This window comes from Anolis sagrei, chromosome X (assembly GCF_037176765.1).
Source record: "Anolis sagrei isolate rAnoSag1 chromosome X, rAnoSag1.mat, whole genome shotgun sequence".
In the NCBI taxonomy this organism is placed as follows: domain Eukaryota; kingdom Metazoa; phylum Chordata; class Lepidosauria; order Squamata; family Dactyloidae; genus Anolis; species Anolis sagrei.
In genome coordinates, this window is record NC_090034.1 from 42,536,725 (window position 1) to 42,551,198 (window position 14,474).

Below are 14,474 nucleotides of genomic sequence, written 5' to 3' on the forward strand. Positions count from 1 at the left end.
ACAGAGAAGCCATTGAAATCCAGAAGCATGTGGACAATTTCAAAAGAAAGGAGGAAACCATGAAAATGAACAAAATCTGGCTATCAGTATTTAAAAACTCTAAAATTAGAACAGCAGAACAGAGAGGAAACAAACAAGGTCATCTAATCACCTCTCAACAAAAGATTGCTCCAGGCACTGCCAGGCAATCAAATGCTAATCAAGGTGATCAGTTGAAACATTCACACCTACCTCCAACAGACAAGAATCCTTTGTCCCACCCTGGTCATTCCACAGATATATAAACCCTTTTTCCTAGTTCCAACAGACCTCACTACCTCTGAGGATGCTTGCCACAGATGCAGGCGAAACATCAGGAGAAAATGCCTTTAGAACATGGCCATATAGCCCGAAAAAACCTACAACAACCCTATGAATTGGTGTTTGTACGATAAATACTCTTTGCGCAGCCACAACCTACCCTGCCCCAAATGTTGAACTACTAGTACTACACAGTGGCTTAGCGTATGAGCACTAAGCTGGGATGTTCAAATCTCACCGTCCGTTTGCCTTAGTACTGTAATAAGCAACTCACTAGAGAATATGAAACCCAGCATTACCTTCAGCAAATAAAATGAAATACGGAGACATTGGATTGGTGACACCTACCTTAAAAACAGTAAGTGCGGAAGGGAACTAGAGGTCTTAGTAGACCACAAGTTGAACATGAGTCAAGAGTGTGGATGCAGTAGCTAAACAGCCAATGTGATTCTAGGCTGCATCAGTATGAGTCTAGAGTTTAGATTGTGGGAAGTAATAGTCCCACTCTACTCTGCTTTGGTCAGATCTCCTTACCTGGAATATTGTGTCAATCAAAAATAGAACATGTCCAGAGGAGGGTGATCAAAATGGTCAAAGGTCTGGACTCCATGAGGAGCTGCTGAGGGAGCTGGGTATGTGTATCTTGGAGAAAAGAAGGCTGAGAGGGGACATGAGAGCCAGATTTAAATAGCTGAAAGGATGTCACATTGAGGAGGGGGCAGGCTTGTTTTCTGCTGCTCTGGAGACTAGGACACAAAGGAGAAATGGATTCAAATTGCATGAAAAAAGATTCCAACTAAAAATTAGGAAGAACTTCCTGATAGTGACACCTGTTCAGCAGTCGAATATTCTGCCTCTGGTCATGATGGGGCTTCCTTCTCTGGAGGTTTTTAAGCAGAGGCTAGATGGCCATCTCCCGAGATGCTTTGCTGGTTTCTGTATGGGAGTGGGTTGGACTAAACCAGTGGTTCCCATATGAAACCATGTGATTTGGGGCATGTTTTGAGAAGAACTTGGAAATGCTACTTCATGGGACTACAGCTTTCAGAACCCCAGCCAGCATGACCACTGAGGATTACAGGGCAAAAATGCATCACTCCCTCAAGCTGCTCAATTTACAAGATGAAGGAGCAAATGAGGAGCATCTCAACCGGCCAAACAAAATGCTTTTTGAGCAAAGGCATTTCACTGTAACATCCAACACGAAGTTCAAAATGAAGTAACTCAATTTACTTTTAAGCACATGGATGCACTGTTTGATGTTTCTGTGAAAATGAGGATGCCACACGTAAAAACTGAAACTACTGTACAATATCAGAAATATAGTTCAGTTCATCTTGACGTAAAAACTGAAACTACTGTACAATATCAGAAATATAGTTCCATGATGTCTCAGAAGAAAAAAGGATAAGAGAACAAGGAAGCCCTGGCCAAGGGAAAAGCTGTGAAAACAAAGCTGGTATTTATACTCTGACGAACAAATGACTTTACAAAATAAACAACCACACAGCGAGTGCTGGACTGAAATCAAGAAAGAGGGAAAAGAAGTAAAAGGATTTCTTTATTTATTATTATTTCATTCATTCATTAATGTATATGCTTCCAAAGACAATTAAAAATCTTTGTCTACTTGACAGGTTCAAGTAGACATAGTGTTTGAGTGTTTGACTAGGAATCCTGAGAGATGAGGGATAATATCCCCACTGAGGCCCCTTCTACACTGTCCTATATCCCAGCATCTGATACCAGATTATCTGATTTAAACTGGATTATATGAGTATCCACTGCCAGATATTCTGCAATCAGATCCTGGGATACAGGGGCAACGTGGAAGGGGCCTGAACCATGGAAAGCCCCTAGGGGACCTCGGGCAAGTCACACTCTCTCAACCTAAGAGGAAGAGGTCCTGCAAGAAAACCCTATAGTAGGGTCAGCATAAATTGGAGTCAACTTGAAGGCACATAACACTTCAATTTCTTGCCAGAGCCCATGGATGCAGTGAGAAAGAACATATCCCCTTTACCTTGAAACTCTTAACATTATTATTTATTTACTTTGCTTATATACCGCTGTATCTCAAGCCCGAAGGCGACTCACAGCGGTTATAACTCAGTATTTTCATGCTACCCTTTTTAAACAAAGCAAACACAAAGCAAAGCTACGTTTTTTCACAATACCATCACTCTGGCCTGAATAACTTTTTACAGGGCATTTTTCTTTGTTAGAACATGCACTCTTAAGGTGTATCCCTTTCCTTTAAGAGAAAGAAAAAGGAGAAGCCGTGTCCTACAAGGCACTTGCCCTGCCCCTTCCATTTTTGAACATGTTGCAGGTGTAAAATGAAAGACTGAACAATGGGAATTGTAAATAAGAAACTATTTCATTGTGGCTCAAAGAAAGAATGAAAGTGGAGAAGGTGTATGGGGGATTTCAATGCCTGCATTGATTCACCAGAAAGGGAGCAGCTGAATATGCATCTAGCTAAAACATGCGCACACATGTATGCCAACGAAGTTCCTGAGAATAATCTGCATTAAATAAAAGGAGACCCTCTTTAATTATATCAGCAGGATGCTATAGAAGAATATTTGCAGAAGCTATATACTGAGAATCTCAAAGCAGATGGCCAATTTTCCTTCCAGTCCAATTATTGCAATAAAGACCTCATGAGCAGCTAAACACACAATAGTGAAAGCAAATCCCTGGCTGTCACAGGCTTCCCACAACCATTTGCCAGGTATCTTGAAAATAAGCTCGGACAGCCATTTCGGGATATGATTTATTAGATTCACTTCCATTCCCAATTATATGCCGTAAGTCCCACTGATTTTAAGGTGGGCAGAGAGTGAGTGGCTTTGTGATGGCTGCCAAACTGTTGTAGAGACTCTGACATCTTAATCTATCAGAGGAGAAAAGTATCCTACGCTACATGCAGCAGGCAGGCCAAGCGGGCAATTTTTTAAAATTAATATTGATCGGGAAGCTGTTTCTAGGACACTCCTGGCTCTCCCACCCCTTTGGCACAGCTGCTGGCCTCACAAATGTTTTTATGCTATTATTTCAAGATGCATACCTTAATCCAAAACCTCCTGTCACCAGGAATATGAAGTGATTGCCTCACAATGAAGCAGAAAAAAATATCTGGGAATAATTCAGCTCCAAGGCTCCAAAGCATCCCGTTGTACAAATATGTTCAACTAGCAATTCCGAGTACCCCTTAAAATACTTTTCCCTGGTTAAAATAAGATTCTTTGAGGATTCCCAGCTGGTTTTCATCTCTGCTGGCTGGCATTTGCCAGGTAGCTTAGAGAACCTTAAGGGGCAACCCATTGGGTACAAGAACAACAGGATTCAGCCTGATGTTTTCTGTACAACCCAGGGCTAAGCCTGAACCTGTCATGAGTTTATGTGAGAAGCATTTAACACCAGTTGGTGACCTCTGATCTGTCGAAATGAGGGTAGAGGTAGAAAGAAGTAAGTCAAAGGTCTCCTCAAATGTTATTGTGACAAGGGAAAGTTTCCTACATCTGCTGATGTGATGGGGTTTAGAAAACAGCTGAACAAGAACTTCACAATGTAATCAGGATCACTCTTCTTCCAGGGACAGAGAAATGGGGTTTGAACTCCAGAAGGTTTGGAGATACAGTTCTCTGAAGGTACAGGATTTCACACGTGCACTTGGTTAAAGGAGGGCTAATGGCGATTCCTGGGTTGGATGTGCTCCCTTGGGAAATGTCACTTACTCCCTTGGTTGTCAATCAACACATTTCAAAAACCAGCAGAGTTCAAAATTCTTTGAAGACTATAATGGTGACCCACACAATGAAAACATACATGGTTTGGCATTATAGGGCTGAACTTCCTCCTCCTACTTAATCAGTAACTACTTGATGTGCAGGTTCCAGTGTAACTAAGCAGAAAAACTATAAATGGATGGAGGTTCCCACAAGACTCCAGCTCATTTCCATAACACCAAATGCTCTTGTTTTCTTGAGCTTACACATTTTATTTATTTCCTCAGACTGGTATCCTCTCCTTTCCACAAGCTTTTGAAGGGGCCATACTGAGATAGTGACCTTATTACATCTTCCTATCAATCCTGCAATGTGGGTCTGGCTAAGAGCATGATTGGCTTGAGATCAGACACAAGCAAGATCTGTGCCAAGAGTGAATTTTGTCTAATTTTGCTGTCTACCAATTTTTCCTCACAGCTTTGATGTAAGGATATTCTAGAGGTAAGCTTCTACTTTGGAGAAAGGGCAGGACAACAGAGCACATTTCACAGATGAGAAGCTATTTGAACCTGGATCTATAAGCCCCAAACTCTACTGACATCCAGGTCAAACCAAGCAAGTGTCAAAACACCAAAGCAAATAGCTAGAAAGCATCAATCTTTAAAAGCACTGACCACAGTACAAAATTGACCACTGGGACCAACTCTCTGCTGAGGAAGAAATGAAAAGAGCTACCCCATCATTAGCCATTCCTTCCAACCTATTTATATTTCAACAATATGTGAAATAGATTTTTTCATTCTCAGGAAAAACTTCCAGGCCAGTAAGATAAATGCTTTATTCATGCCATTGAGTGCTCCAAGAGCATTCATGTGAGCTAAGCTGTATTTTACATCTGAGCCACCCCGTACGTTTGGCTTCACTAACAGTTAATATCCTGCTTCAGAAGATTTTGGCTGCTTGAACTATTTTGCATGGTGCCCTTTGTATAATCTATCCTGCTGCAAAGAATACCTAATACATAATATATTTCCAGAAGAAGGTATTACAACCCTTTTGTCCTATTACTTTTTTTTTCACGTCAGGACCAACTTGAGAAACTGCAAATCGCTTCTTGTGTGAGAGAATTGGCCATCTGCAAGGACGCTGCCCAAGGGACGCCTGGATCTTTTACCATCCTTGTGGGAGGCTTCTCTCGTGTCCCCGCATGGGAAGCTGGAGCTGACAGATGGGAGCTCACCTTGCTCCCCGGATTCAAACCTCCAACCTTTCAGTCAGCAGTTCAGTTGACACAAGGGTTTAACCCATTGTGCAACTGGGGCCTTACTAATGAAGACAGTTCAATCAATCAATCAATCAATGATTTATTACAGTCTTTGACCAGCACAGTACGGAATGGGGCATCGGTGCCCAAGGAAGGGAATCGCAGTTCCCAAGTAGATAGTAGGTATAAAAGTAGGTATAGTTCCCAAGTAGATAAGTAAGTATAAAAGCAGATTAAAAGCAGATTAAAAACATGTTATAAAAGAGACAAATTAAAAAGATAAAACAGACTAAACTTACAGTTTAAAGTGCATGTATGAATCTAAAATAGGGGGCGGCTAATAACAAATATCAGACGACTGGGAAGCTATAAAAGGGATGAGAGGGGAGCATTTACAGCATTTCAGTTATTACAAATCATTCTAACTATTTTCCTTCTTTTTAAATGAAGACAGTTAAAAAGAAGGAAAAGGCATGGGAGGGAAGAAATACATATCTATTCCAGCGGTTTCTTGTGCCCACTAAGAGAGCCCATTGTATGGAGCTGGCAGAGACTCTGTCAACCTCAGGGAAGAAATGCAGCTCTGTGACAGCACACAGTGCATGCAGAAAGTGGCAGCACAGAGCAAGGGTAGGCAAATGGCAGCCTGTAGGCCAAATGTGGTCCCCTAGGGCCTTTCTTGTATTTTTTATCTTTTGGTAAAAAAAATTCAAAATCCCCAACATTGTTGCTCCTGATGCCTTGAAGACAGAGCCTGGAAGACAGAGTACAAATCAGATATCATTGTGAGGGGGTTTCAGAGGCGCCACCAAAGACCATCAGAAAACACATATTTCTGATGGCCTTAGGAACCCCTTTGGCAGAGTAGGCTGAAGATCTCCCCCCCCCTCCCCCCGGCCTTCTCTTCCTTTTTGAAATCAGATGGTGAATCCTCCCACTAAAAGCTCTCTTCCACTTTGATTGGCTGGCCTTTCAGCTAAGGGGAAAGCTGTTTCTGAGACTTCCAGTGGGGAGGGGAGAGCAGGCGTGCTCGGTGCAGATGTGCATGTGCGGGCAAGGGAGAGCATGCGAGACTAGAGAGTCCCTTCAAGGGATGGGGATTCTGTGTGGGAAGTTTGGTCCAATTCTATCATTGATGGGGATCAGAATGCTCTTTGAATGTAAGTGAACTATAAATTCCAGCAACTACAACTCCCAAATGTCAAAGTCTATTATCCCTAAATTCCACCAGTGTTTGCATTTGAGCATATTGATTATCCATGCCAAGTTTGGTCCAGATCCATCATTGTTTGAGTCCACAGTGCTCTCTGGATGTAGGTGAACTACAACTCCCAAACTCAAGGTCAATGCCCACCAAACTCTTCCAGTATTTTCTGTTGGTCATGGGAGTTCTGTGTGCCAAGTTTGGTTCTATTCCATCGTTGGTGGAGTTCAGAGTGCTCTTTGCAGGTTAACTATAAATTCCAACAACTACAACTCCCAAATAACAAAATCAACCCACCCCCCCGCAACCCCACCAGTATTGGGGGTCACTACAACATGAGGAACTGTATTAAGGGGTTGCAGCATTAGGGAGGTTGAGAAACACTGGGCTAGAGCCTTATTTTAACTGATTCTTTTGGAACAGCTTTGGATTTCACATTTTATCTTGATACTCACAGCTATGGCCCTAACAGCTAAATAACAAACTTTAAAATGGAAAGAAAACAAAAAAAAAAAAAAACAACCCTACCATATTTTCTCTGAGATAAACAGCGCTTTGATTTGTTTTTCAGTCCCAGCAGGCTGGTGAGGAGGGAAAAAAACTAGGCTCCCCAGAACCTATGTTCCACTTTGAAGAGAACAATGTGCTGTGAAAGGGAGCTAAAAATAGCTCTGGTTTACCTAGGATCACTTGTAATTGAACCACCTACCCTTTCTAAGCACTGGAATGCAATTCTCTAATTTTCAGGATCTGACAGCTGCAGGAAAACGGTTGCCAGCCTTGTCTGTGTTTTGTTCTCAGCACTTTGCTCTAAAGTTCTTTTCAGACGTCGCTATCTTTGCAACAGACCAGACTTTGCTCCCCACTGCCCCCACATTTTGTCACAGTTCCTACCCAAATCTCTCCAGCTGTACCCTCGCTTGGGCTTGTCAGTCCCAGCCATCTGCCCAAGCGCTGGCCTTCAGTAGGATTGGAAAGCTGTGTGCTCCTCGGCATCATTAGAAGATAAAGCAACATGCTGGCTAGTAAAAACATAAGCCAGGGGCTGACCTTTCCGTGGATGAAGTGCTAAGACCTCAGCTGAGGATACAATTGCTGGTATGTGAAAGGCCAGGCGGAGAAAGCATTAATTCATTGTCATGCCAAAGTCAGCGAGGAACAGACCATAAGGGGATATACAACAATGCAGGGCAGGGGGAACGCAACAACCTGGATCACACAAGAAACCATTAGGGTTCTACAGCACCATGTCCAAAGTCTTAAAGAGATAGACCAATCTGTCTACAAAATACTAGACAGGAAAAAGGGTGTAAGAGCTATCTCTCAAACAAATCTCCCACACACATATTTGAGGACATGAGGATCCAGGAACTGCAACTTCTCAAACGGAAAGTATTAAGTCCAGCACAAACTGCCTTCTGCAGTCACCAGTGAGATAGCTCAGGGAAGAAGCTCAGCCAGATGGCAAGTCCTAGGTTACTTCAAACAAAGAACTTGAAAAAATGTACTTTTTAAGACTACAACTCCTAGATTTCCTCAGTTTGTTATAGTACTGTTTTCATTTTAGGGGAAGGAGCCCCTGGTGGCACAATGGGTTAAACCCTTGTGCCAGCAGGACTGAAGACCGACAGGTCGCAGGTTCAAATCCGGGGAGAGTGCGGATGATCTCCCTCTGTCAACTCCGGCTCCCCATGCAGGGACATGAGAGAAGCCCCCCACAAGGACATCAAAACATCCGGGCGTCCCCTGGGCAACATCCTTGCAGACGGCCAATTCTCTCATACCAGAAGCAACTTGGAGTTTTTTTGGTGTCACTCCTGACACCAAAAAATAAATAAAACATAAAAGAGGGGGGGACCCTAACTCAGTAAGGGAACAGGCAAATATGATAACTATATAACATTCTACATATCGTACGCAGATGTTTTCTTCCCTGTCTCATGGTCATACTACAGAACTGATCTGTAAATGCTTCAGGACAGACTGAAAAAAAGAATATTCTCAAAACATGTACTTAATGTATGGAATTTTTTTGCTACAAGAGATGAGGACAGACAGCAATGTAGATGGCTTTAAAATAATAAGTTCACTGAGAAGTGATGAGGAGCCAGAAATTGTGCTTCTCTATCAGGTACAATCTCTTTTCCAGATGAAAGGGAACAACACTCGGGAGGAAGGAATGGTGTTATAAATATTCCTTTGGTCTGATGTTAGGAGACTCCTACGTCTAATCTTATGTATATGCCATGAAGTTTCTCCTTACCTAAGTTAACATTATTCATACACACACAACCACTCTTTGTGTTCATCCCTGATCTACATTCCAAGGGAGCCATAAACTCAACATCTTTCTACCCCAATTTCCTGTTCCGGTGCTGTTATTACTCTCAGTAGCTCAGCTACTCAACAAATTGTTCCTGTCATCAGGTGCACTGACAACGTGGAACGTTTTTATGTACTTTACAATACAGTGAACACCCAAGAGATAAGACAAAGTGTTAGCAGGTTGCTTGCGCTCTTGCAACACTTGGCTGCTAGGAAATTTGTCACTGCTTTCTCCACAGCTGGAATGCTATGAGCTACAGTGTTCTGCTTTCAAATCCCACCAAAATAAAAAGCCCAGTATGAATGTGAAACTAGTATACTACGAAGTAGAGGAAAAACAAAGGGTTGACATATTAATAGGAAATAAGGCTAAGAGCATTAAGGACGAATGCTTTTATGAGAGCTTTGTCTCAGAATGTAATTTTCCTTTAGTCTAATCTCAAGAGTTTGTCATCTAGTTGTCTTATGTTGAAAAGAGTGACTGCTAAAGCCATATTTAGTATGGGAAACTGTGCCCTTGACTTCAAACAGAGATGAGAATACAGCCGGGAGGGACAGAACTCTAATCTGAAGTTCCTCACATTCAGGAAGAGCCCCAGACTTCTGCTACGTCTTCTTCCTTTAGCTGTTGATCTCTCAATATCAACTTTTTCGTTACCCATTTATCCCATCGTCTCTTCTTCCCCCACCATCTCTAGCAGGCAATTCTCTGTGCCATTAAGTTTTATAAAAGATTGTAGCTACTTCCATCTGAGTTCATAGGTCTCAGATCTATGTGCAGCTGCATAAACAGAAATTGGGGGGGGGGGGGGATGGTACATTGGCATTTCTAGTAAAAATCCATGTTTGCCTGCAGAGAAGGGACATCCTCAAATGGGTTAACAGCACAGAGTTGCCAACCTCTTCTTCAATCTGGCTGACTGCCTGAATGATCTTGGTCACTTTGAGGGGAAAAAAGAACTGAAGCTCAAACTCTTCAGTCCACAGCTTAGGATGTGCCTGGCAGTTCTGGAGAGTCAGCTAAAGCAGAAGAATCAGGAATTGCCTTTGGGAGCACCTCCTTACAGTTGCCACAGGAAAACAAGAGGACGATAAGAGAACACTAACATTCTTTGTGATACAGTCATCCCTGCTGGGTAATTTATGGCCTTGATCTGATGTATAGGTCTTACTTCAAGTCTTCCTCGACCTGAACCTAGAGGAGCTGAGATAGAAGGCATCAAGAAATTGAGGATTTAAAAGGCTCTGAAGAGACATAAAGAGGATTTTTAGTACAAGAGGAAATACAATCTATATAAATAAAAATGTAATGTTCATTTGTGGGATGAACATAACTCAAAAACTACCGGAGAAATCGACACCAAATTTGGACACAATATACCTATCAGGCCAATGAGTGACCATCACTCATAAAAACACTGAAAAACACATCAGAAGGGACTTAAAAAGCCAAAAATAAAAATACAGTACAGCACAGGCGCAAAACCACATATATACACATATACAAATATATATATATATACACACACACACACACACACACACACATACACACACACACACATATATATATACACAGACACACACACACAAAGCACATATACACAGATTGGGCCACAGAAACACATGGCAGGGATATAATTTTTAAAAGGTTTCAATCACAGGGTCCTCTGACAAGCCTGGGCAAAAGAAGGAGTTAATTCATTGATGGACAACTTCTCTTCTGCTCATAGAGAATATGGTTGTCTTGATTCACTACCAGTGAGTTGCATCTTGCATTTTCTCCCAAGGATTGAATGTAAAATACAGGCTGAAGATTCTGCTCTGAGAGGTGGCCAAAAAACTCTGGTTTTTTAAAAGAACCAATTTGAGTAATTTTGCAATGGAAAAGTGACATAGTCAATTTGGTTATGTGCTAAATAATTGTTTTGGGGTGTTATCTGGGTCCATGGTAAAATATATAGTCAATATGCAAAATTATGCAAACCTGAAAGCAGAAGTGGGCTTTGGCCTTGTGATTCTTGATCATCAGCCTCCCAAGCAACATCAAAACCACTGTTAAAAAGAAAAGGTTTTCCCAGGATAGTCTATTCACCTGTACTGGCTGCCCATATCCTAATAACAATAATAATAGTAATAATGGCCATCAAAGCCAAAATTCAAAAGTCGATGACAGATCCCAAGTGTAGACTCTGCAAGGAAGCAGATGAAACAATAGATCACATCCTCAGTTGCTGCAAGAAGATCGCACAGACAGACTACATGCAGAGGCACAACACCGTTGCTCAGATGATTCATTGGAACATGTGCCACAAATACCATCTGCCTGTGACAAAGATCACAAGCCTGATCTTTGTCACAGCCTGAAAAAGCTTGTGGGATCACAAGCCTGATAAAGTTATAGAAAATGAACATGTCAAGCTACTCCAGGACTTCTGAATTCAGGCTGACAAGAGTTTTGGAGCACAATAATCCTGACCTCACGATCGTGTTAAAAAACCAAGTATGGATCGTCAATGTTGCGATCCCAGGCGACAGCAGGATTGAAGAGAAACAACAGGAAAAGCTGACACGATATGAGGATTTAAAGATCGAACTGAAAACTCTAGCACAAGCCAGTAAAGGTGGTCCCAGTGGTGATTGGCACACTGGGTGCAGTGCCTAAAGATCTTGGCCTGCATTTAAACACAATCAGCGCTGACAAAATTACCATCTGTCAGCTGCAAAAGGCTACTTTACTGGGATCTGCACGCATTATTTGCCGATACATCACATAGTCCTAGACACTTGTTTGCTGTGTATTAATCTTGTTGTATTTCAAATAACAACAACAACAATTTTATTTTTGTACCCTGCCTCCATCTCCTTGAAGGGACTCGGGGCGGCTTACATACAGTACAATGTGCCTAAAACAACGCATAAAATAAAAACATAATACAATAAAAGATAAAACCAATAGCATATAAAACAATAATTTAACATCAAAACAGCGCCCAAATACCTATGGTAAGAACTGTCCTGATTCCCAATCACAGCTCAGGGAGGGTGTGTAAGTATAAGGCAATCTGAGGCCCATTCACTTTTTAAAAAACTTTGTCCAACCCTGGCTTCGTACTTACCTCATCACCCTTTAAGACTTCTGTACCATTCAGGTCACGGGCTTGGCTTGACTTTTGCAACATTTGCTTCTCTAGGTTGGACAGATCTTCCTTGGCAGCCTGAAGTTCTTCTGCCTTAGCAGTTTTCTTCCGGGAAATGATGGAAGCCTGTTGAGGGCATAATAAGAGGGTTAATCAGGTCACTGTTCATGAAAGCATCCTTACATTTCAAGAATTTAAAAAGGGAAAAGTAATGGAAAGAACGGAAGCCTCAGAGGCACTGGACAGTGGCAACAAATAAATACATGGTATGGAACAAGAAAACTTGAAAAAGAATGACAGATCATTGAAGTATAGCAATCAAAAGTACAAATTATCAGGAAAAAGATGCATATTCCTCTAAACCTTTCAGATTGGACAGGTTTTTTTTTTAGAAATTTTGAGACCAAGATCCTACGTTTGTACTGGAGGAACTATAATATCCATGTTCTTCACTGGAGGCACAACCCATCTCAAGTCAGAACATGGCTGGGAGTTGAAGACTGCAAGAACAATATTGCAGCCCCCAAGACATGTTGGCTTATAGTCTCCATATTTCCCCAGACATTGATGTCTTCAGTTCAGCAAGATACAATACATTAGCTTTTTGATGGCCAACAATTTTCCAAGTCTTGTATAACCATTACCCAAGTCTGTTTAAAATATTTAATCCTGCCTTTCTGCCATTGCTCAAGGCAGCTGACAGTAATTCAGTTGGGAGATGCCAGGACTTGAGCCTTAGACCTTGTGCCTGCAAACCATGCTCTCTGTTACTGAACCATGCTCTTCATCTATCACACAATAAGCCTATATGAAGTCATGGTGCAGACAGTGGAAATACAGAATCTGATTTCAGTGGCGGCAGGTGATACAAGGAAAGATAGCAGTTCAGAGATAATTTTATTTCATCCGTCTCTTCAGGATAAAATTAAAACACGCACAAACACACCAGACGGTGCTTTTCGTATTATCTCTCACATAGTCTATTCAGTGTTGCGTGTTATCTAATACAAGAACAAACATTATTAGAAGCATAGCTCTGTATCAAGAATAGAACACTCCATGTCAGACACACAGTTTCATATTAAGTTACAAGTTTCCTAGAATTAAATACAACCCCACTGTTCTTACTTCTTAAAACATGGGTCATACAATCGTGTAAGTAGCTTTGGGAATAGTCTCCACGCTCTAGACTAAAAAAAGCTTCCTGCATTCTCTCAAAGATGATTCAGCCTGCGTGTTATCCAACCTTGTGCTTCTCCAGACTGGGCCGGCAGTGACAAATTGTGTTAAAAACACATGGGGTGCTCTTGTAAAGCTGACAAAAGCATCCTGTGGAGCTGTGCAGAGACTGCCATATGTTTTTGAACGAAGAGAAGAGCTCTGAATTCCTGGAATCACTCACCCAAGGGACGTCAGCACTTTATATTAACAGCCAGCTGGTCTCTTGTACCAGCACATTATGTAGCATTCTTAACCTTGTCACATATCGCTCACAAAAACAAGAGGCTTCAGGTTGCATTTACCACCCAAAAGCATAATCTATCTAACTAAACACTCTGATTACTGATTTTCGAACCCTTGTAAAAGTATATTATATAAATGTATTCATCATCAAATCTGTGCAAATTTATCAAGATCCAAGCAGAATTCAAATGCTCACAAGGATATTACTGCACTCCATTACATTTCCTCACATGTTGCTTTGCTAGGAATTTATACTTACCTGTTGACGGTACATTGAAAATTTACTATCAATTGGTTCATATTTCATCATCCTTTTTTCAATTAACTGGTTGATTTGTACATTGATCTCATTTATCTGGAATAAGAAATTAAAATGTTTGAGAAGGGTTTTCACAGCTAACATGAAAGGAAATAATTCTACTGCACTGTAGAAAAAAGTGTTCTGTTTTAGTTCCAAAGCAACTTCCACAAATGGGTTCAAAATGTAATGAGGGATTTGAATGAAACAATGGTACATCACCAAAGAAAAGCCCAGTTGTTCAAAAATTTTGAACAACTCTCCCCAAAGTAAAATGTAAAATAAGTCAGTATCAGCTACCTTTTGTTTATTTCGATACAATTTTTCAGTCTTTTCACTCAGAGTTTAAGTACAACATCAATGACCAAAATAAAGCCAAAGTACAAATAGGATGTTGTTCTGCAAAGATTTTTCTTTTTCTGAAGCTTTCCTTAGTCACTAACCTAGACACATCTAACTAATACCTACTTACTCAGGCATAATCTGGTAAGAAGATACAGATGAAAAGGAAGGCTAACAATCTGCAACTAAAACATCTGGGACTGACCTTCCTACCATTGCATACCCGCTGAACTAGAACATGAAAAATATACATTTGAGTACTAGAATCTCTCAATGGCCAGTTTGAACATTGGAAGAATGCCTTGGAAATGAATTTTCTTATTCCAACAGCCCATAGCTTTGGACAAGAAAGATAGGTACTAAGATCTTTACAACTTTCTTATTTCCCCTTCTCAAACAAATG

The 14,474-nt window shown here is 41.2% G+C and overlaps 1 protein-coding gene across 1 annotated transcript in view; it reads right to left on the bottom strand.

Moving 5' to 3' along the window:
- IFT81 (intraflagellar transport 81) overlaps window positions 1-14,474 on the bottom strand; it is a 59,677-nt gene that overhangs the window by 20,543 nt on the left and 24,660 nt on the right. Inside the window, exons 10-11 of the mRNA XM_060785487.2 lie at window positions 13,691-13,786; window positions 11,947-12,093 (exon numbers count right to left, since the gene is read on the bottom strand). Coding sequence (XP_060641470.2) covers window positions 11,947-12,093; window positions 13,691-13,786 — 243 coding nt within the window. The remainder of the gene's footprint in view (window positions 1-11,946; window positions 12,094-13,690; window positions 13,787-14,474) is intronic.